The sequence below is a fragment of the Cygnus atratus genome, chromosome Z (genome assembly GCF_013377495.2).
Source record: "Cygnus atratus isolate AKBS03 ecotype Queensland, Australia chromosome Z, CAtr_DNAZoo_HiC_assembly, whole genome shotgun sequence".
Lineage (NCBI taxonomy): Eukaryota > Metazoa > Chordata > Aves > Anseriformes > Anatidae > Cygnus > Cygnus atratus.
In genome coordinates, this window is record NC_066396.1 from 50,205,709 (window position 1) to 50,230,818 (window position 25,110).

The 25,110-nt window shown below is 38.5% G+C and overlaps 1 protein-coding gene across 2 annotated transcripts in view; it reads left to right on the plus strand.

Moving 5' to 3' along the window:
- The window catches only part of FBN2 (fibrillin 2), a 182,202-nt gene that overhangs the window by 80,917 nt on the left and 76,175 nt on the right, over window positions 1-25,110 (plus strand). For both annotated transcript variants that reach the window (XM_035569387.2, XM_050716237.1), the window contains 5 exons: window positions 7,721-7,873; window positions 8,705-8,758; window positions 11,441-11,566; window positions 13,158-13,283; window positions 24,286-24,405. In XM_035569387.2, the coding sequence (XP_035425280.1) occupies window positions 7,721-7,873; window positions 8,705-8,758; window positions 11,441-11,566; window positions 13,158-13,283; window positions 24,286-24,405 (579 nt within the window). The remainder of the gene's footprint in view (window positions 1-7,720; window positions 7,874-8,704; window positions 8,759-11,440; window positions 11,567-13,157; window positions 13,284-24,285; window positions 24,406-25,110) is intronic.

The window sequence follows — 25,110 nt, forward strand, 5'->3', positions numbered from 1 at the left end:
AAAACAAACCAGAAAGGATTTATTGTTAAATAAAACTGATGTCTTTGTCTTTTGTTCTGCTATGAGTTTGTGTTGATTTGTGTGCAAATACATATTCAGATTCATATTTAGTTGTGCAAAACCCACTCCAAATCACTAAAGGAGGTACATCTCTTGATTGCAACACTATTATTTTTGCACTCCTGTTTCCATGTCTTTCTTTAATTGGAAAACATTTTTATTCTCTCTGTACTATATTGTTAAAAAAGAAGCTCTAGCAAGAGAAATGGCAAAAACTAGATAGATAGTTTCTGTGAGCTCAAGTATCATTATTACTGATTCTTAGGAAATCTTGCATTAATTTATCCAATATGCCTAACGTTAAAAGACAAGAAGCTTGAAGCTATGAAATCAGACTGGCACCACCTCTTGTTTACCTGTTATTCCTATAAATTAAACTCAATACTCAACTCTAGCCATCCTATCATCTCTTTTTTCTTGAGGAATACCCTTTTGTAGTCTGCTGATGAGTAAGCTTTTGTCACATAATCTGAACTGCAGTCTCTTTATCTGTTCAAATATTATTCGTTGACAGTAAAGAGATTCTCCACCTTGCTGCATCAGGAACTCTACCATACTGTCAGGGCTAGAGCTCTCCAGAGGAAAAAAGAGCATTTTCAACCCAATGAAGAAAAAAGGGTAGAGGACAAGACATATTCAATCCATTGTTTTCTAGCGATTGCTGATAAAAAGGGTGGAGAACATTACACATTTTACGGAAATCTGACAGTGATGAATCTGCCTGCACTAGGGACTGTGATACTGCGAATTTTCTTAAACCAGCTTTGGCCAATCCACAGGAGATTCCATCTTCCCCTTCTTTCGTGTATCAGAACATCACCTTCACTGTATCTCCTAAACTTCTTCTCTCTAACTCATGAACATATCTATAATCAGGCATATTAATGAGCCAAGGCTCAGTAAGTAGATAGGTATGGTGTTAAGCTTCAGCAGGGGAATGTGCCTATCATGGGTCTTCCTTGAGTGAAAGGTGCACCACTAGCAGCAACACAATGCATCAGCTTCTCGATTGGTACACACCTGTCTTTGCTAGATGCTGCTGCTGCCATTGGAGCTGATATTAGATCAGATTAAGTAATTTTGTCATGATATTTGACAGGTTCATGGAGCAGTAAAGGCAGAGAGCACCATTGGCTTAGCTCTGCAATTGTTGCATAAATTAATAATTAATTTCTGCTGCTGGATACTTATATATCTTATCAGCATGAGTCCAGATAAAATGACTTCATCACAGAATTTGGAGTTTATCTCAACACAAAGGGATGTGAGATACTAAATGCTTGTGTTACGAATATCCATTTCAAATAAAGTTTTAAATTGGGCAGAAGTTCTTGAAAGTAAAATCTGGTACAAGCATTCATATCAAGTACCTGTGCTAACTGGCCCTTTCTGGTATCAATTCAGTTTTTAAAAAAATGCATGTTTAAAGCTCGGAATGGCTTAATAAGTAGTCTAATAAAAAGCACTTTCTCAGTCTCTCAGTTGGATCCCAAATATTTGTTGTTTTAAACAAATGAGAATTTCTTACATTTTAGCATACTAAAAAGGTTGAGCCAACAAATGCAAGGATTCTTCTCTAGCCAGGTTGTTTGTTTTCTTCCAGTTTATTAAATGTTTGGAGAAAAGCAGTGAAAATATAAAACAATGAGAAAAAGCTTGATGTACTGTTTTTAATATATGAATTTCACTGCTTAGTGGCACAGCAGCAAAACCAGATTTGAGTACAAGCTGTTCAGTACCTTTTTTGTGGTCCAAGTTGGCCTCATCTTCACCCTTGTCAGTGATACAGCTGCAAAGAATCAAGTCAGTTCTCAATTTGCTGTGTTCCCATTTACCTAAAGCTGCCACAGTTCTAGCAGCTAAAGGCTTTGCAAGTTGGCTATCAGCTGTGAACAAAACTTTTTATTTTAAAATGTTCAGTTCCACATGTGACATATCCTTAAGGTTTACCATGAATGCTTAAATTTTCAACAGGAAATATCCTTAATATGACAAAAATCCCAAGGCAGAATTGTGATTTATTTGGAAAATTCATTTTAAAAGGATGATGATGTTATTATTCCAGGCATAAAGTAAAATATGAGATCTCAAACAGCGCCTAACAAAAATGTCCTTGTACATGACCTTCAGAATAGAATTTCAGAGCCAATCTGTAGTTCAGAATTTTGTGTGTGTCTGTGTGTATATATATATATTTACACATGCTGTGTTAGCTACAGGAATTCTCTGGTTATTCTGTCATATACTACATGATAATAATAGTTTTCAGACACTCTGGCAGCTAGAAAAATATTCATGCTAAGAGTATTCATAGTCTCAAAATTAGTGAGTTACATGCAGTTTCCTTTTAACAGTAATCCCACAAATGTTCCAGCCAATTATCAAAAATTAATAAATAAATAAGGGTGTACAGTTCAGTTCTCTCACTTTTAATTTAAGCAGTATTTTACTTATGAATATAACATTAATTCTAGTGGGACTATTCATAGAATAAAGTGCTTTTTTATTTAATATTAATAAGTATGGCAGACTCAACTACAAAATATTATACAAGTTTGGGAAAAAAATTACAGCAAAGGAGAACAAATGCTTGAAAAAGGAACAGTTAGATAACTTCTCAAAGCCAAGGTAATATTTGCAGGCATTTCAGGTTTGGCTATTCTTCTAACTGCAACTTCATGCTCAGACACCTCAGCTGGCTCTGTGTATATGTGTGTCATCTCAGAACTTGCAGTGACCTATGGCTGTAGCTTTGTGCAGTGTTGTTTGTTCTTTACTGAGGTACTTTTTGTTATGATTCAGTCTGCATTTCACATCTCTGCCCACAGCTGTAGCCATCTAGGGCAAAGTAGCTAAGTTTTATTTCAGTCTGTTTAGGTATTTTGCAGAACCATGCCCCAAAGTGTCGGTTATGAGCACTGCATGATTTGGCCTTTCTCTGACATTTGGATGGTTGCAGTGTCTTTCAATGAGAATAGGTCAACCACTGGTCCACCAGACCTTGACCACGAATGTAGTGGTGATAACATCTGCAGGTGTTGAAATGCTTCATCACAAAATTTGAGTCTAGAAATGCCATCCTCCAGAAAACTGTGTAGTGAAAGCTCAGAAACAGGCGTATAGTTAAGCCAATGGTAGGCTCTGATCCAGGGCATGAAAAAAAAATTGTGCCTCTCTTTCCAGTCACTTTGTCAATGTCCCCTTCCCTAGAGAGGGATTCCAGTTGCTTGTCTTCCTTGCCCACTAATTGCTGGCTACTGGCCCCGTTATCCCAGCATCAGAGAATCCAGGTGACACTGTGCTCTCTTGGACAATGGCTGAAATCTTTTTGCATATCTCACAGCTCACCTAAGGATAGGGATTGGGTGTTTACGACCTCATTTATGGGATCTGCCTCTTCTTCCCCCTGTTCTCATGGTGGCCCAGCTTCAGGATAGCCTGCATCATCCATTTCCCCCTTCCCCTTCTTAGTAGGAGTTTCTTTTCTTACTAAACGAGCTGACTTTCATATCCATTGCTTTGTCTTGTGTATGCGGAAGACTGTTACTGGGGCATGTTGAGTACAAATGAGTACGAATACCAGATTAGTATCACCACTGGTAATTTTATCATATTGTAAACCAGTGTTATGCAGTACAACAAAATGAGATCCTTAAACAAGGCCCCAGAGATGATAAACAGCATGCCAGGGAACACATATAGTGAGTAAGGTGTTACACAACTCTGAGAACAAACATAACTCCAAGAGCAAAAAATTCAAAATTGTGACCAGCAGCTATTAAACAGATATAATGCTTATAACTATTTTTTTTAACATACTCTGGTCAAATTTGTCATTATGTTAACCCTTCGTGCCCCACATAGGGCACCAAAAGGATTGTTATGGTTTAGCTTAGCAGGCAGCTAAGCACCACATCTTACCATTCACTCACTACCACACCCTAGTGGGATGGGGAAGAGAATCAGAAAAAAACAAAGGTAAAAGCTCATGTGCTGTGATAAAGACAGTTTAATAGAACAGAAAAGGAAGAGAAAATAATAATAATGATAAAGGAATAAACAAAATAAGCAATACACAATCCAATTGCTCACCACCCACTGACTGATGGCCAGCCAGTCCCTGAGCAGCATCCCCCACCAGTCCCCAGCCAACTCCCTCACAGTTTTACTCTTCAGCATGACACCAAATAGTATGGAATATCCCTTTGGCCAATCTAGGCCAGCTGTCCTGGTTGTGTCCCCTCCAAGCTTCTTGTGCACCCCCAGCCTTCCCACTGGCAGAGCAGTATGAGAAGCTGAAATATCCTTGACTATGTAAACACTGTTCAGCAACAACTAAAATATCAGTGTGTTATCAGCATTATTCTTACCCTAAATCCAAAACACAGCTGCTAGGAAGAAAAGTAACTCTGTCCCAGCCAGAACCAGGACACCAACATTCTGAAATTAGTAGTCCAAGGTTGATCAAACTATACTTTGGGAGCTGCACAGGTCCATCAATAAGGTTCATGGTCAGAACTCTTGGGACACGGGTAACTTAAGCTTGGTGAGTTGCCTCAGGCAACTAATGAACAGACACAGCAATGGCTGTCCTCATCCTTGCTATCAGCATGAGACAAACAGACTTGGGAGGACATTCTTTCTGACATAGTATTGCTGTTTAGGTTTATGTGGTATAAGCCTGGTTCTTTCTCCTGCACAGACTTTGTGAATCACTGGCTGTGTAGATAAGACTGTTTTCCTGAAATTAGCAAGGCAATCCTACACAGGTTCCCTGCACTTCTTTAAAAACATTGTGCTATGTGAAAGAACACTTGCTCCCTGCAAGTGGGGAGTTGTTCAGGGCAGGGCAGTCATTCAGTACATTTGTGGCTTCCTCCAGCTGCTTCCCACCTTCACAGTTTTCAAGACCTTCTTACTGAGTATTTCTTCCACACTTACCAATCTTTTCTCCCCCTGCAATTTTCCATTGGTGCCATTTCCTCCCCTTGAAATTGCTTCTTCAATCTCTACCAGACACATAACTAGGAGAACAGCTTCAATTCTGTGAGAGGACAGTAACTGAAACTCCTTTATTCGAGACAGAGCAAGGCAGTATGGCATCTAGACTTTTTAGAGGTGGAAGGAAAGTATTGATGAAGCTAATTATTCTGCAGGGTACATAAGCAGCTTTTCTTGTGCAATACCAGTTATCATTGTCAAGCATAAAAATCTTTTCCTGCTGTCAAGTGCAAGTAAATTGTACTGGCTTCACCTAGATTCTTGGCAAGCAATAAGTCCTGTAATCTGGGCCACATTTAGCTGTGCTCCAGAACTGTATGTTCCATGGGAGACCAAAAGCAAGAGAAAACATTTATGTACAGGCTATGCCTTTTTGTAGGAGCCAGTTTACAGCAGTCAAAGAGCAGGCAGAACACATAAAGAATTGCCAGTTCTTATTGGAATTGGCACAGGATATTCAACATCTACTTTCATGTAACTTTTCTTTGTTGTTCTGGGGACGCGTTTAAGCAGACATCTATCTGGATTCCCCCAGATCCTCCTCAGTTTAAGTGCATCCAGACTCATGTCCAGACCATGGTGTATTGTAGTTTTACTGGGAGATCAACAGAGAATATAATTAAGGCCTAGGCTAGCCTAGTCTGTAGATACCTGAAACAAAGGGTATTTGTGTAGTTCTAGCAAGGGTTTATAGAGATATAGGAATCAAAATTAAAGGCTATTTATTCTGTCTGTATCCTGCAGTTTTCAACTACACATTCAGATGGACTGTCCACTCACGCTCTTGCTGGAAGATAGACAATATTATCCTATAAGCAAATGTATATATATGCAAAAGACATCTAACCCTGAAATGACAAAAAAAAAAAAAAAAAAAAAAAAAACCACCCTCCAACCAACAGCAGAAACAAAACACACAAAAAGCAGTCTAAGGGATATTCTTACAGTTCTTGGTTAAGTATAGCACAGCAGAAGTTGGTTATACCTGTAAAGTCAGGCTGAAGGACTGCCAAGGCATCTTATTGCTCTTCAGGGTTCAGTCACGATTTACATGAATAAATCATCTGGAACACTGACAATGTACACACGGTGAAGAGAGTCCTATAACTGTATGATTGTCCTGTATATTTTTACTTCTGTCTTTTATGGCATTATTTTCAAGGTTGGAGACCTTCCAGGTATTTTCTGTTTCTTTCTATAGTGAGTGGTGGTATGTCACAGCCATCATTTCCAGCCCTCTCCCCAGAGCTGGAAGTAATTTCCATAGTGGCTTTTTAATCACAAACCTCCTGTAAATTCTCTTACTCAAGGAAATAGTGCTGCTTCCTCACATCCTTTAACCATGTGTGGACATTGCCCAATCACTTGTGCTAGCCAGGTAGTGTGACCTCTGATATCCTAGAGTTTATCCAGCACTGGTGCCAGATTGTGTATAATACTATTAAGACCACCAATCTCATATATGTGATGGTCTAAACAATCTGCTGAAACAGCATTTCTGTTCACAGTTGGTGCGTACAGTAAGAGGCTATGCTCTATTGGAAATAGGTAGCCTCCCAGGTTACCAGCCCCAGGCTGCTGGTGAGATTCCTACAAGAGAAACCATTCCAAAAGTAAATGCAAGATCTGTGTCACCAGGTTATGGTTGCAGTCCTTCTCAATGGGAATGTTGAGGCATGACATGATGATTAAAGACTATTCTGTGTTTCTTTTTGAGATAGGTGTTGATAGATATATAAAGCTGCTCTCATGTGGAGGTCATCTTTGTTGGGTCCTATGGAATTCTAAGCCCACAACTAACTAGTTAGTTTAGGTAGTTTTAAAGTGTTCTGGAGAATACTCAAAGAACTGTTTTGAGAATTGGTCTTGATGCCATCAGGATTATTGTATCAGAGCAATGCAGCTGTAGGCAATGTAACCATTTTGTAGAACAAAATTTTTTAGCTCTGATTGAGATAGAATAGAATTGACTAGTTCAGTTGGACAGAACCTACAAAGATCATCGAGTTCAATTGCCTGAGCACTTCAGGGCTACCCAAAAATTAAAGCATGTAATTAACATCATTATTCTAATGCCTCTTGAGCACAGACATGCATGGGGGCATCAACCATCTCACTTTGAAGCCTGTTCCAGTGTTTGACCACCCTCATACTAAAGAAATCTGTCCTAATGTCCCCCTGGCACCATTCCCCACCAGTCCTGTCATCGGTTCCCAGGGAGCAGAGGCCAGCTCTTCACCTCTGCCCCTCCCCTCCTGAGGAAGTTGCAGAGAGCCATGAGGTCATCTGTTGGCCTCCTTTTTCCCAGACGGTACAATCCGAGTGTCCTCATCCTCTCCTGCTAGGACATGCCTTCCAGACCTTTTTGCAGATTTGTTGCCCCTTTTCTGGTTGCTTACAAGTACCTTAACATCCTTTTTCTATTGTGGAGCCCAGAACTGCAAATGATGTTGAAGGTGAGGCCGCACCAACACTAAATACAGTGGAAGAATCACCTCTTTTGACTGGCTGGCTATGCTGTGTTTAATGCATCCCAAAATGCCTAGCACGTGCTGAGCCTACTGTCACCAGCACCCCCAGTTGCCTTCCATAGATAATATACTTCCATTTCACTTAGAGCCTAAGAAAATAAATTATTTCTTTGCTTGCCCTTTCTTAGATACTCATATGCGTAGCACATGCTATGGAGGCATCAAAAAGGGAGCATGCGTTCGTCCGTTCCCTGGTGCTGTAACGAAGTCTGAATGTTGCTGTGCCAATCCTGACTATGGTTTTGGAGAGCCATGTCATCCCTGCCCTGCTCAAAATTCAGGTAAATTTTCACATTTAAAAAACAAAACAAAACTTGTCCAGATTAGTTTGCTCATTTATTTCATGCATTTGAGAGAAATGAATAGTGTACTTAATAGAAATGTACACTGAAAATGGTTTCTTCTTTAAAGAAAAACAAACTGTCTGGTATTCTGTGTCAGGTGTTTGTGTTTTTACGTACTGTAACATTTGAGGCAAACCTCCTTTCAGAGCTGGCCAGACTGTGACAAAATTCAAGATGAAGGAACATGAGTATGCTATGAATGAATCTGGATCCCTGAATTTAATGACGCCCTAGAGAGAATAAGCAGACATCTCTGATAAATCTGTACATTTCATAGTTAAATCTAGTTTAAAAATGCATCTCATATTCATTTGAGAAATATGTATTTTATAGGAATCAGTTCTCCAAACACACTTGGAGACTGATTTAAAAAGAAGTTCCTGAAAACATAATTGAGATAAGGGGTCTTGGATAGTAGACCCATTCAGTGTTGTTTTGTGAGACAGCAGAAATTTTAGAAGAAATGAAGAAATACTGGTATTATGGTTGAAAGCAATAGCTGAAGGAGACAGTATTGTCAAGACTATAATGAAGTAGCTTAAATGTTTCATTCTTGTTATCAAATTTCATTTTTGTATATATGGGAAAGTTCAGGGTGGACTGTAACAAGACATATTTAGCTAACTTATATATAGATAGTTATTTCATGTGAACATTGGCATTTTGTTACTTACATTGTAGAAAATTTATTTTGAGGATTAAAGATAGTAAAACACTGCAAATAACATTTTATTTTTACTTCTGACATCTCTTGCTTCAACTGAGTAGCTGAATTCCATGGCCTGTGTAGCAGTGGCATAGGTATTACAGTGGATGGACGAGGTATGTTGCACATTTTATTTAATGTATATGTTTGAAGGTAAAATAAAGATATGCTCAGAAGTAGATTTTTCTGTAACATGCTAGGGTTTGGGTATTTTTGCCTCACGACTAATATTTTGCTTTTAATGTTTTCATCATTAAAATAGAATAATTAAATTAACCTTGGATCCTTAAACCTAGTGACAGCATACATAACTTTTAAAAACAGTACTACATTAGAGGAAATACTGTTTCTGTTCAGTACAGTAAGTGCATATGCATAGTTTTGTCTTTTCTATGAGCTCATTTCTTTAACGTCTTGCCAGACTTAAAAAAATGTGAAATCCACAGAGTTTGTTCATTCTCTCAGTTTTCTTTTCAGTGAATTCTGCAAAGTCCATTTGGAGAGTCTCTAAATCTCATGGAGAAATAATGGCAGTGTACCATAATGCTGTTGTACAAATAGCATCTTACTGTGAGAATTTGCATGTAGGGAGGTTATACATTCTTTTCGATACATGGAAAAAATCTAATTTCTCACTGAATATGTAAAACTAATTATGGACTCCACCAACTGCAGGATAGACTATAATTTTTGGGATTCCATGTCTAATTAAATCCCTCTTTGTTTATGTTTCTAAAGAAAACTGTAGCATTTTCTGTATGTCTTGCACAGCAACCTTACAGGCAATTTTCTTGCTGCTGCTCCTACCACCATTTATGTCAAGGGAGCATGTTTGCCAGCTCTGTTTCATAAAGGAGAGAAATACTGATCCTGCAACCAATCACTGATAAAACTGTATTCTTTTCCTTGTTCTTTCTCATTATCAAGAGTGAGTGAGAATACATTTTATCAGTAAAGGTCTTGGCATATAAATTTTACCTTCAGTCGATTCATAGCTTGTTAATTAAACTGCAATCCATCACCACATACCTACTCCTCATATTTAGCTTGTGATTAAGAAGCCCAAAACCTTCATTTCTTTCTATGAGAGGAATACAGACAACAGTGAGAACAGAACTCATGCTGTTGTGTTCAATATAAAAAGAAAAAGGAGGATTTGGATCATCTCAAAGCATTTACTTTGAGGAGTTGGAGATGATCATCCCTGTGGGTCACTTCCAACACAGGATATTCTATAACACTGTTATTAACTTGATGAGGAGAGACGGAGTCATGAGATTTTGTGTTGTTTTTCTTTTTTTTTTTCCCACAAGATACAAACAAGCCCAGTAAACTACACAAAACTTGATGCTTAAAAGAAAACGTGCAGCTGAAATATTACAGTAATACATATTTTGTTATGAAAATTTCAGATGTCTCATAGCTTTCAGTTTAATCCTGCAAATATATTAGCAATAATAATCCAGCAAATTTAATAGGAAATTTTTTCAAAAAATATTTCTGACTATATGTAAATCACAGAGAATATCCTGATCTAAACTACACTATGGTTGAAGAGGGAATGACCTTTATAAAAAGTTGAACAGTGCAAGTATAAAACAAGCTTTTTATGAAGTCACAGCTAGGCCAGCACCCCTACTGTTCTTTCCAGTGTTTGGAAAGGGAACTATTTAAAGTAATGGGCTTACCGTATGGGAAGAAATAACTTAATATTGAAAAAACTCTTTTCTGCAGAGGCAAAAAATATTAAAAATAATCTGTTCCTGTTCTTATAGTTCATATGAATATTCTGGAATTTTCCAACTACAGCAGAAATTCTATATGGGACTGTAAATTTAGGGAATATATCTCATTCATCATCCTATTCTGTCCATCCAAGAGAAATTTTAAATTTCCAATGAATACTATAATTTCTGTAAGACTGAATATGCTGTGGTATTGACATATGCACTAGTCCTGCATTAGGAAAGGTATTTGTATCACCTAATAAATTATAACTTCTTACCTAGGTCCTTAAACCACAGACACTAAGTGCGCAGGCTAGATATTTTGCATCAAGGTATTCTTACAAACACATAGTCATTCTATTGATTTAGGTTGGAAAGGATGTTTGGAGGTCATCCAATCTAACCTTCTGCTCAGAGCAGGGCTAACTTCAAAGTTGAATCAGGTTTCTCAAGGACTTGCCCAGCTGTGTTTGGCAGATTTCCAAGGATGGAGTTCCCACAGCCTCTTTGGGCAGCTTGCTCTAATGCTTAACAACTCTCATTGGGAAGAAATTTTTCCCTAGAGTTCAATTAAAATTTTCCCAATTGTAAATCCTAAGAGTGTTGTCTCTTGCCTTTTTATTCTGTAACTCAGAGAAGAATCTTGCTCCATCTCCTCTGGAACCATCTATTAATTATCAGAGAACTGCTATCATATCTCCCTGTCATCTTCCCTCTTGCTGGCTAAACAAACCCATTTCCCTCAGCCACTTTCACACATCATGTGCTCCACCCTTCTAATAGTCTTTGCAACCATTTCCTGGATACTCTCCAGTCCCTTGGTATGTCTTTATTGGACTGGGTGGCCTCAAACTGAACACAGTATCCCATGTTTGGCCTCACTAGTGTCAAATAGAGAGGACTAATCACTTTGTTCAGCCTTCTGGCTGCATCCTTGCTATATCCTTGCTTTGAATGACAGCCCCAACCTCCACCAAGTCAGATGCTCCCTCCAATTTGATGTTCATGTCTATAGCTCAGGTTTTTCATATGTTTCAGTGTCTGGTTGTTTTCTGTCTTATGTTAATACAGATATTAATGAGTGTGCATTGGATCCTGACATTTGCTCCAATGGAATTTGTGAAAACTTACGTGGCAGCTATCGTTGTAACTGTAACAGTGGCTATGAGCCTGATCCTTCTGGAAGGAACTGTGCAGGTAAGTTGCTCTATTTATTTATCACTGTTGAATAATTAATCACTACACTTGTCTAGTTACACATGCAATTATGTAACTGCTGGCATAGATATCTGTCTGTTTAATTATATAAATTAAAATGCAGCATATTCACTGTGAGGATGCTTTTATTCTTAGTTAATGAGTTTTTGCACAAAGCAATTTAATTGTGAACACTCAAAGAGTGGAAAAGTTTTAATTGATACAGATTAAGAGCTGCCAAGAAATAAAAATCCTCATCAGACAGAATGCAGTTAGCACTTCTGTCAGCATCAAGTGTTTTTGGTGCATGAGCTATATTGTTCTTTGTTTCACAGTGCGTGTCACGATAGGTGACAGCCCAAATCTGTAGTTTAACAGTGACACTCGAAGGAAATAACGTATTTATCACACTGCTAATTTGGGTTAGAGGATTATATGACAACAAGCTCAAAACTGAAGTCTATTGCTCTTGAAAGCGTCAAATTCCAAATCCATTCTTCTCTATGTAGTTAAAATTAGATGAGGTTAGATTAAGGACCAGGTAGCTGAGGAGCTTCTTTGTGGCTACAAAAATTAAATTTCAGATTTATCAACTGGGGAAATTAAGACTTTATTGTCTGAATCTTAACAGAATTTATAAGCATATGTTCAAAAATCTGATGTACTTGTCAAAGCAGTAGCCTTTAGATTGTAATTATACTGCTTTCTTATTATTTCTCTTTATTTATAACTTAAACTCTCTAAAAAAGATAGTTGATTGAAGGGAACAATTTCAGCTAAAGTTTGGGAGATGAAGCAGTGAAAATTCAGGAGACACCCAGAAGCAGGATAAAGCATCAGGTTTATCTTTCTATAAACTTAAGAATTTGTGGCATGTGGTAGGGATTATAGGAAAGTAATTTAAATTATGATTTTTTTACTTTTGCTTTTTAAAAATAATATGAAAATGAAAAAGTTTGATTGTTTTGTGTCAGCAATATTTAGTTAGTCTAGAAGAAGTTCAGGCAATGATGTTAATTGATGAGTTTTTCTTGTTCTGTATGCTTGATGTCTTGTTCCTTTTTTTTTTCCAAAAGTGGTGTGTATACGCATTCTTAAGATGTCTACCATACATCTGTAAAATTTAGATTTTAACACATATATTATTTTCGTGGATAACAAATTCAGTTTTTGCTGCCCATAAAAGAGGATTTAGAATAGTAATCTATCACATCCTTATCTACATACATTTAAAAAAAAAAAAAAAAAAAAAAGCTGTTTTCAAACCAAATAGACCTTAATAAAGTTGTAGTGGTGATAGTCATACAGTTGACAAAGCTCCCAAGGTCATTCCAGGAAAATGTAATTATCAATGTAAGACTAACTATGAACTGTTTATAAAGCCTGATACTGAAAAACTAAAAGGAAAATAGAGTTTTTAGAAATAAGAATTAGATTTTTGAAAACAGGAATTGGGATTTTTCTTAGTCATTGTAAATAACTGTACATCTGGCAACCTAATTGCTGCTGCAGAAAGCAGGAGGGACTAGCTGGGGAGACAAAGGTGTCTCGTGACATTTGCTCTTATTGGTATTAACTCGTCTTGTTACAGACATTGATGAATGTTCAGTGAATGGTCTGCTGTGTGATAACGGGCTCTGTCGAAACACCCCTGGAAGTTACAGCTGCACTTGTCCAAAGGGTTATGTGTTCAGCACCGAGACTGACACATGTGAAGGTGAGAAATCTGCAAGTGTGATTCTATTGCTTATTATATAACCTTGAAGCTAAATGATCAAAAAAGATTCAGTGATGACAAAAGCAAGATGAAAAGAAAGAACTAAGATACAGCATAAATCATTGCATTCCTCTTGGAATTTCTCTGCAGTATTTTTTAAAGTGTTGGGTCTTGCTAGTGAATTTCTGTTCAAAGTAGTCAGTTCATTGTTCTATGAAAATATTTTCCTTTCTTTAGACAATATATTTTGAAGTGGAAGTAAAGCCAAATGTATGCTTGCCTTTGATCACAGAGTGGGGAAATATAGTTTATCATTTAGGGAAATACATCAATTTTGATCACACAGTCTTCTTCGTTTTCTCTCTTCAGTCTATGTTGATAGTTAATTCTATATCAAATTCTGGTATTTGTGATGTTTTATGTGATGTTAATAGTTCCTGGATGTGTATATTAGTGGTTGATACTAAAATTGTCTTTTTTTTTTTTTTTTAGTACATAATTTATAATCAAAATTGCTTTTCTATATTACTAATGGACACAGATGCTAGAGCAATGAAAATGTTATGCTGCAGAAACTAAACACAGAATCACAGAATGGTTGGGATTGGAAGGGATCTTGTCCATCTCCCCTGCTCAGACAGGGCCACCCAGAGCAGGTTGCCCATGACGGTGTCCTGAGAGCTTTTGAAGACCTCTGAGGACAGAGCCTTCACAAGTTCTCTTGGCAACCTGTGCCAGTGCTTGGTCAGCTGCACAGTAAAAAAGTGTTTCCTGATGTGCAGGAGGAACCTCCTGTGTTCCATTTGGTGCCCATTGCCTCTTGTCCTGCCACAAGGCACCACCAAAAAGAGCCTGGTTCCCGCCTCTTTGCACCCTCATATTAGGTAGGTTTTATGCACGTTGATAAGATCTCCCCTGAGGCCTCTCTTCTCTAGGCTGTATAGTCCCAGCTCTCTCAGCCTCTCCTCATAGAAGAGGTGCTTCAGTCCCTTCATCATCTTTGTGGTGCTTTATCATTTGTGAATTTACTGAGGGTGCATTCTACCCCATCATCCAGATCATTAATGAAGATGTTGAACAGGATTGGACCCAGCATTCACCCCTCAGGTACACCACAAGCTTCTGGCCTCCAACTAGACTTTACTTTATCCACCATCAACCCCTGGACTTGACCATTCAGACAGTTTTTGATCTACCTCACCATCTGCCCATCCAGCCCATACATCAACAGCTCCTCTGTGAGGATTTTATGGTGGCAGTGTCAAAGGCCTTTCTCAACTCCAGGTAGACAATATCCAGTGTTCCCTCCTCATCCATCAGGCTCGTCTTTTCCTTAGAGAAGCTTACCAGGTTGGTCAAGCATGACTTCCCCTTGGTGAATCTGTGAGTCCTGATGATTTTCTTCTCCTTCATGTGCCTGGAAATGGTTTCCAGGAGTAACTGCTTCATCACTTTTCCAGGGATCGAGGTGTGGCTGACTGGCCTGTAGTTCCCCAGGTCCTCCTTCTTGGCCTTCTTGAACATAGGAGTGACATTTGCTTTCCTCCAGTCTTCAGGTCCTTCCCCCAGTTGCCATGATTGACCAAAGATTATAGAGAGGGTCCTCACAATGACATGTGCCAGCTCCCTCAGCTCTTGTAGGTGCATCCCATCAGAGCCCATGGCCTTATGAATGGTTCAGTTTGCTTATGTTTTCCCCATCCTGACCCTTTTCTACCAAGGATACGCATTCCTTGCTCCAGCCTTTCCCCCTGGTTTCTGGGACCTGGGATTCCTGAAGGCTGTCCTTTCTGGTAACATCTAGCAAGTTTTAATGAGAATTTTTGTTTATAAAACAGTTTCAAGCAAGGCTTTGCAAAAGAGGAGTTGAAATAGAAACTTTTCTCTCTTTTTTTAATTAGTATTCAGAGCAGCAGTATTTTACTAGTTTTTTGTATTGTTTTTTATTTGGTTGCATAATCTATAAATCTCAATATTGTTACGATTAGCAAGTTTTTATAGGAAAATAGTCTTATGTTTGAGTGAGTGATGGGGAAGCTATATACCTTTTGGAGTATCTGTTGTATGAACCAATATCATCTTCCATATTTATCTGAAGCAGTGGAAGGCATTACTGTCCTCAGCTGCTTGTTATTACTGATCAGCCACAAGTTACTTCTACACAGCTAAGCAAACATACAGAATGGAAAGTGGAAGCGCTCTTTAATCTATTCTTGCTGTGCAAGATCAGTCAGGTTAACTTAAACCATTTCATTCGCAGTGTATGCTGGACAAGCTAACTTTACTCTGAAGCGGGTGAGGAAGGCCCATGTGCTCTTTGCCAGTTTTCAGCAGAGGAGTGGAAGCAAGCAGCATGGGGGCAATAGCATTTTGAATGTCTCCAACTGTTTGGAAAGTGAACATGTGTTTACACTAAAAACATCTAATGAAATGGTTTAAATTCTGGCAGTATCAAATCATTCACCTCTTCACCCCTTCTGTTCAAAAGGAATCATGTTCCTTTATATTTCAGTACATGTGTGTTTCACAGGCCACTTTTAAAAGTTAGAATTTCTTCTCTCCTTAACTGTTACAAATTCGTAGCACTTGCTCAGGTTAGGCCTCTTATACCCCCACTGATTTATACCACACTGTGCTAAATTGTCTTAATGCTTGGTATCTATTCACAATGTCCAGGTGAGATTTTGTCTTCAGAGTCTGTCTATATGTTGCATTTCTATGTGTAAAAACATCTCAGTCACTCATCACATCTTTTCCATGTGCATGTTTCTTAACAAATCTCCTCCACAGAAAAAAACAGAATAGTATCGCAAAAGAAAATGTTAATTAACAAGATGGAAAGACCATCATCTTCAAAGCATAACACTGACCAAAATATAGATGAATGAGACAGCAGAATGCAAATAACCTAGTACAATTATTGAAATAATAGTGTATCCAGATTTTCAAATGTAAAATTAAATTTGTTTTTTAACAGCAATAGCAATAGTAATGGTCATAGAAATAGTAACAGCGAGGCTTAATCGACCAAAAAAAAATATCAAATCGAGTCAAATTGACCAAAAAAAAAAAAAAGTGGATTCATGATTGCATTGAGACACAGCGTCTATAGGAAAAAAGGGATCCAAAGGGATTTTCTACCTTCTGGATATCCTTGTGACCATTCCCGTGTGCTTTCTCTTGTGCTAGCACAGGTTTTGGGGATCACGATGTAGTGAATGACATCTGGGAGTTCACTATGTCCCTATTATTTTGGGGGAAGTAAGTGGGGAAGAGAGTGAGGGAGAGTTATTCTGGTGTGGAAATTAATTCACTGGTTCGTTTGAATTAATAGTTCACCGAGGAGTGTGGGTGACTTCTTTAGATAGCATTGCTAGCTGATACTGACTGCTGAACCGTAATATCAAAAAATATTACAGTTAAGATAAAATAGAGTTTACAGGAAAGTTCTAGTAGAAATCTGAATGGCAGACCTCTCTCTTCTTAATAGCATCTTAGCTCATTTTTATAAGAAATGTGAAAAAAGAAAATTACTTTTGGATTTTATCTAAAGGAGCTAGGGACATTCCTTAAATTAATCATTTATGGGTCATGTCTGAAAATAGGAACAGGGAACTCATATGATTTATTCAGACTACCACGGTGTAGTGCTTGTGACAGTTGTCTCGTAATACACGTAGTGAGACATTTCACAACTTGAGCCAGCCTGAACCATAGGCAGAAAATGCAAACGTGCCTTATTTGAGCAGGTAGTTATGTAAATTAAAGTCAATGCTATTGTAAAAGGAGAATTCCCGAGTTGATCATTCAAGGTACATAAGTACAGCAGATCATGTTTCTGTTTGATGGCTTTTTGATTTGCTGAGTTTGGAGAGAGGTTAATTAATGCATTTAATCTCTTGTTTCTTTTGTACGTGGAAATGTTCACAATACATTTTTTAGCTATTCATCCAAGGATCTATTTCCTTCATAAAGTATCAGTTCCTGTGCATCCTTTGGCTCTATTTCATAATCCTGTATGTATACTGAACTTGGAGGAATGAGTGCATAAATGGGCATGAATGCAGGAATAAAATAATAGAACTTTTTATTAATGTAAAAAATAAATCCTACTTTCTCACTTTCTCATTTAAAAAGCAAAACAAAACAAAACAAACACTAATGATTAACTACTAAAACTCCAGTTTTGTGAGAATAATTTCTTTTTGTTTGTTTGTTTTTTGGCCATAGTTATTTTAGTGTAATCCAGCCTAAAATAATTTTAATTTTATATTGTCTGAGCTGCACATTCTGAAGGATTTTCAGTTTCTTTGAATACAGTTATATACATGAAATCACACACATAGGTTATGAAGGATCTGTCATCTCCATCTTGAATATTTTAGTTAGACTGAAGTTTAGATTTAGCTGATCAGGCACAAAAAGATTCAGGAGTGGTTTGGCATAAAAGTGTCTATAAAACCTATTAAATGTATTACATTTTTTCTAATGTTGAGTGGGTTGGCAGTTTGAGGAATAAATTCATCTCTTTTTGTCCAAATTCTGTTTTCAAAGAAACACTAAGAAATTCAGTTTGGAGTTACAGGTTCACTAGTTGTAGAAGATTGCTGTAGCCAGAAGCTTTATATTATGCTCTGAAAATGCTCTGATGCTTATTACTCACTAGTATATTTTTAATTAGTATAAATGTCATCAGTAACTGTGAAAAAAACAACAAAACATACACTGTTTTCATTTGTAGTTCAACTGAAAATTTTCATCAATTTGTTGCGGGGAGTGGGGGAGTTGTTTAAGCTTTCAGAGTCTGTGAAAGTTGAGATTTTTACAGCAAGCTCTGTGGTTTAGATTGTGTTTCCAGTGACATAACTAGTTAAATGTAAACCAGATGTGCTTTGAAGTTTATTTCCAGGAATGTACAGTGAACTGTTTCAATTTTTGTTTCTGTGACATTTACAATGTACACTCACTCCACTTAAGAAAAAAATGTTAAAAAAAAAATCCCTGGTAAATATTTTCATACATTCGCTTTTTATTTTAAAATATAGAATTGTATTTTAAATCAAATAATTTTCTCTCTCTTTTTAAATTTGCCATGTAAAATTGTTAATAGAAGGTGTATGGAAAAAAATTTTAAGCAATTTACAAGTTTGTTTACATTCTGCATATGATACTTTTTGCCCTGATTCAGCAATGCGCTATTGGTGAAGTACATTCATCCTTTTATTTTTTTTCCTGAATGGTGTGTTTGGGGAGTAGTCAGTGCAATATTATAAACGTGTTAATACCTAAAACACTGAGCTTAGAGAAGTTCTTGGTTTGTTTTTAGTTTCTTTCTGTTCCATTTTTTATGTTTGTTTGTTTGTTTGTTGACATTGTGCTGAAGCATGTCAAATGCAGAACTTAGCAAACTACGTTTTCAGGTTTGGGGACCCAGAGTACAGTAACAAGATCATTTTAGAAACAACCACAAATTAATGCCTCCAGATGTGCATATCCTAAAGCTGCAGTGAAGCAGTGAAAGCTGCTCTCCCTGTTCCTAACCCATAGAAAGAAATGAAATGGAATGAGCATTCCTTCATCTATACCAGGACAACATGAAATGAGGAAGACTGTAGTTCTGTGATAGAGCTTTTCTCACCCCTCATCTTAGTTACATGCTTTTGCAATTTTCATCCAGAAACTGGAAAGTGAATATTTGTCTGTGGGATCAGTAAGGAACTTACTGATCAGTAAGCATGGGTTACAGTCCCCATGGACTACAGTGGGTTACAGTACATGCTTACAGTCAGCATGGGTTTATGAAAGGCAGGTCCTGCTTGACGAACCTGATCTCCTTCTATGACAAAGCGATGGGCTTGGTGGATGAGGGAAAGGCTGTGGATGTGGTCTACCTTGACTTCAGTAAGGCTTCTGACACCGTTTCCCACAGCATTCTCCTCAGGAAAATGGCTGCTCATGGCTTGGACTGGCGTACGCTTCATTGGGTTAAAAACTGGCTGGGTAGCTGGGCCCAAAGAGTTGTGGTGAATGGGGTCAAATCCAGTTGGAGGCCGGTCACTAGTGGAGTCCCCCAGGGCTTCAGTACTAGGGCCAGTCCTCTTTAATATCTTTATCGATGATCTGGATGAGGGGATTGAGTGCACCCTCAGTAAGTTTGCAGATGACACCAAGTTAGGTGCATGTGTCGATCTGCTTGAGGGTAGGAAGGCTCTGCAGGAGGATCTGGATAGGCTGGACCGATGGGCTGAGGCCAACTGTATGAAGTTCCACAAGGCCAAGTGCCGGGTCCTGCACTTGGGGCGCAACAACCCCAAGCAGCACTACAAGCTGGGAGATGAGTGGTTGGAAATCTGCCTTGCAGAGAAGGACCTGGGAGTATTGGTTGATAGTCGGCTGAATATGAGCCAGCAGGGTGCTCAGGTGGCCAAGAAGGCCAACAGCATCCTGGCTTGCATAAGAAACAGTGTGGCCAGCAGGTCTAGGGAAGTGATTGTCCCCCTGTACTTGGCTCTGGTGAGGCCGCACCTCGAGTACTGCGTTCAGTTTTGGGCCCCTCGCTACAAGAAGGACATTGAGGTGCTTGTGCGAGTCCAGAGAAGGGCAACAAAGTTGGTGAGGGGTCTGGAGAACAAGTCTTATGAGGAGCGGCTGAGGGAGCTGGGATTGTTCAGCCTGGAGAAGAGGAGGCTCGGGGGCAACCTTATCACACTTTACAGGTACCTTAAAGGAGGCTGTAGCGAGGTAGGGGTTGGTCTGTTCTCCCACGTGTCTCCCACGTGCCTGGTGACAGGACAAGGGGGAATGGGCTTAAGTTGTGCCAGGGGAGGTTTAGATTGGATATTAGGAGGAACTTCTTTACTGAAAGGGTTGTTAGGCATTGGAATGGGCTGCCCAGGGAAGTGGTTGAGTCACCATCCCTGGAGGTCTTTAAGAGACGTTTAGATGTTGAACTTAGTGATACGGTTTAGCGGAGGACTTGTTAGTGTTAGGTCAGAGGTTGGACTAGACGATCTTGGAGGTCTCTTCCAACCTAGACGATTCTGTGATTCTGTGAACTTGTGCTTGCACTAGAGAGAGTTGGAAACAAAAGGGTGAAATGGAAATGTCCCCTGTAGATGGCAGCAACCTGATAGACAGACTCAGTTGTATTGACAAGGAATGTGTTCAATACAGGCTTCAGCGAGGGTTAAGATTAAATGTCCTGACTTTGCCTTGGAATGCACATGCAGTTCTCCCAGTCTAGAAGGTGGTCAGCTCAGACAACAGATCTTCCTCTTCTTCCCCATTTTGCTCACCTAGCCATTCAGTTTGGTTCCTTTCGTCTCCTTCATCTTTTGCCAGAGAATGAAGAACATAACCCATGAAATCAGGACAGCTGCTTCATTTCTCATAAAGTGCTGAACTTTAGATGTTTTGGCCCCTCCATCTCCATTTATTCACTTATCTTTTAGTTTTACTTTTCGGGATGTTGACTTTCAGCTATGGCCCCCAACTATTTTTTTCTTAGGTATGGGTTTCTTGTTAACTCTGAAAACCCAAAGCAGAAGATGTCTTTTCCTACAATAAAATTGTGTGTAAACGTAACTTGCTAAGTATCAGGGAGAATTAAAGATAAGCATAGTAACCTGCTACATTTTACAATTATAAATGAGAATTATTTTAAGTTTCATGCATTTTTGATATCCTAAATATGAGTGAAGTAGTGTTTTGGATAGTAGTACTTTCTGCTCAGTATAGTGCTTTGTCTTGCACATTGATGGTGCATGTGCAGACGTGTGTGGTTCAGCTGCCAACTTTTAAAAGCATATGACGCTTTCCATGAAAATCTCCTACTTTCAGCTGTAAATGTTTTTGGCAAACTTCAACCATTTTACATATAAGTTTCTTCACTGTATGTCTGACTCAAACAAAATTATAATTTTACCTTTAAAATTTCCAGACAAAACACTTTGTTTATTTCCAAGAATGACTAGCTACTGAGAAAATGTTAATCTGTGCATTTAGATATGTGCAACAGTTGTGACCTTTTCTTTAAAAAGCTGTTGCTTCTCAGTATTACTGCAGCTTGAAATTTCTCAAATAGGTTTTCTATCAGGATAGTGCTTCTTTCCTCTGAAAATGTGCTCAAATTTGGCCAAGTTGTAAGACTCCTTTTGCATATGCTCAGTAGAGACATTCTATTTTTAGTGTGCGAAAACTCCAAAGATTCTGTGTCACTGTTCATGCCTGGTCCAGCATGGGAACTTTTCTGAGTTGCACCTGAGCACGGAAGAGCGCTGGACTGGTTAGAGAACCATACCTGCGTAAAAACAGAGACATAAATGTGGAGACTGATCAAAGATTCCCCTGTCCCAATGCTAATTGTAGCAGAGCAAGTACACAACTTTACTTTCCAGAAATACTCTCCGATTTCTCAGCAATTGTGGTTCAGAAATAGGATCTTTACATTTAATAAACCTATGGTGGATTTCTTTTCCATAACTTGTCCAGACTGCCATTGATTCGTGAATGCTTTGAGCAGCCTAGGGTAAGCATCTCCAATTCCTCTACTTGATGTGTAAAGGCCTGTTTCTTTATTTGGCTACAAGCTAGCTTTGTGAGATGTCTTTTTGTTCTTGTACTGTAAGAGATAGTGAAAGTTTGATGATGTCTTTGACAGGGAGCAACTACAACTCTTTGATGTAGTTCACTTGTCCTTTCTTTCATTTCTACTTTCTCCTTTTTTTAAAGCTAGCCAAACTGCTGAAAGCAAGATGGCATATGAAAAGGAAGCAAAAGCATACCTTTCTCCAAAATCATTTGTATACTGAGAGCTATTCAGCATGTAGTGCGTATTTAAGATGATGCCTCAGCGTGATCTGTTTCTAATCGTGGGAACAGGATATGTGGTTTCTCTGTAAAAGCAGCAGACACTACTCTCTGCTACCAGGTATTGCTGGCTAGGGAAAGACAAGAAGACTGGAGAGGCAGGGAGCATACTTTGGATAATAAAACCTCAGGTAATAAAGTGTGAAATGTATTTATGGGGAGGAGAGGGATGCAGGGCAGATCAATGTTGGCAAGCTCTCCAGACTGCCAGCTGGGATACAGAAGTGCTCAGCAAGTGCTCTGTCTAAACTAACTGGCTGCTGTAGATCTATGGGATTACCTCCACGCTGCACTTCCCAGCCCATCAGGTTGGTATGTGACCTGTCCTTGCCCTGCGTGCTCGCCCATGGTGCTGCACTCTGCCTGGTGAGCTGGCTTGGGCCTTGGTGGGCTAGGACTGAGCCTGAGATAACATGACCAACTGTATCTAAACAGGCTGCTTGCAGAGAAACTTGGAAGCTGTGCCTGGTGCCATATGGGACTACCAGCTCCAGAGGAGTAATGCAGGGCCAGCATTACTGTTAGGGGTTTACCAGCTCAGGTATTGCTGCTGCAGTTAACCCAGTACAGTCAGCCCTTGAAACTGCAACACAGTCTTGATATTGTGAGGCCTCCTGGATCTCATGTCTGCATCTGTGTATGATGTACGAGTAAGCTGTGTAATTCACAAGGTTAGGAGTAGACTTCACTAACACAAGCTCTTTTGTTGTTCAAAAACCTTCTGGCATTCAAGGACAAGTTTTGCTATTTGCTCTTTGTAGGTAAGTAATTCCATTAAGAAAAGGGACAGTGAAAAGTGGGCCCTAAATTAGGTGCTTTCTTTGGGGATGAAGAGGGAGATCACAGTTTCATAAGTATACAGATTTCTGGATGTTTTCTATCTCTCTGTCCCCCTTTCTACTTCCCCCCCCGTCCCCCCCCCCCCCCCCCCCCTTATTTATGTATATATATGTACACATATATGTTTATATACATATGTCCTTTGGCGAGTATTCTAAACATATATCCTTCAGGGAATATTCCTTCAAGTCTAGTCAAATGTATAGTTGTATACATCTAGTACAAATCATAGCAAACCAAATATCAAATGATACATTTTTCATGATTTCTAAACAATGAGCAGGACATTCCAGTTTGCTTTGAAAATGATCTATGGTGCAATTAATGTTACTGGTGCATAACTACATCCTGCATTAATTTATTCTTAATTTACATCATGCTATTTTTTTTGTATCAATATGACATTATTCCTCAAGCAATACTAGTGAACATAAGTATGCACTAAGAGCTTTATTTCTGGCCTGCCAAAGGAACTGTCTGGTTGGGTTAGAATGTATGGCTTGATTCAGGACCCAGATCAAAAAAATTGAATTGGTTGAGTTCAGGAGGAAATAGTGGATATGCATCTGCAATTGTTCTTTGAAAGAATTTGCTAGTATTGGTTTAATCTTAAAACTGGTTTCACTTCAAATAAAAAATCAGTAAATAATACAGTCTGCAGGACTCCTTACATATGAACAGGCTCAAAAATCTCATGGGGGAAATAAATAGAAGTAGCTAGGGGGTAGAGGGAAGTACCATTTACACTATTCCCGTTTCAACTCCTATTTCTTGAATGCTTTCCAGAACTAGAGAATCGCAGCCAGCAATGGAATATTTTGATTCTGACAGGGTTTTCTTAATTCTTCCAAAACCTCATGGAGCCATAAATGACAGAAACAATAAAGCTGTTGTTTGTGCACAGCATGTTGTGGCTGGAAATGCATTGCTTACCATGATAAAGGAGTAGTGATTTCTCACAGGATAGTTATAATTGATGCTGGAAAACTTTATAGTCCAAGTTCTTCTAAGTTACTATTTTTGTAGAGAAGGGCCATTTAATTAACACTTTCAAAATATACACTCCTATAAACATGTACATACATGCTAACTGCCTAACCATACCTTGTTTGCGTGTCATGTTTTAAAAAGACAGGCAAACAGGAAGACAGACAGACAAAGAGAGAAAAAAAGAGAAAAAAGCCAAATACACCAGGCAGTTTTGGCAAATCATGGTCCACAGCAGTATTTGTACTCTAGTATTTTCCAAAAGCACATCACAGTCTTAACAGTATCTTTCCCTTCTGGATTATAGATATAAATGAATGTGAAAGCAGTCCGTGTGTCAATGGTGCCTGCAGGAACAATCTTGGTTCTTTCAATTGTGAATGTTCACCTGGCAGCAAACTCGACTCTACAGGACTGATATGCATTGGTGAGTCTTTCCTTCTTTTTTCCTTTTTCTTCTCCTGTTTTTCTTACTAATTTGAAACATATTGTTTTTATTGATTAATTAAGCAAGAAAATAATGTATTCTGCTCATCTTCCCTTTATAGCGGACTACATGTCTTGTTGTGTAGGTAATACTAAACAAACCAATACTAATTTGATTGTTTCCATGGAAGCAGAAGCAAGTTAAAAAGAGACATAGGTATAATGCATGTGTATGTCCAAACTATGGTGAAAGTGGTGAAAAGCAGATGTTCGTTGGTGGGAGACAGTGGGGATGTCTTATTGTTAATAGGAATTTTTGTCATTCTCCTAAAAGACTTGATAGGAGTGAAAACAATAGATAATAAGCCTGATAGTTGAGAAATTGTGCAGCAGAAAAGCCCATTCAGTTCCCTGTCCATTTTTAAATTTGAGCCAAGAAACTAAGTAAAACTGGAGGAACATCTACTCAGTGATTTGAAAGCACATGGCTTCTAGGATTCACACCATTTTTCATAAACTGCGAAGAGTGGCTTTCCAATCTGTCAGGAAACAATAACGGCTTTTGCTTTATAGCACAATCTTATACCTTCAGTCTTTTGTAGCAAGCTGATAAAGGAGAGTAAAATACATCTGAATTTATCAATATGCCTACTGCCCCTGAAGCAGAAACGTGGTAATGTCTCTCTCTATATATGTATTATATATA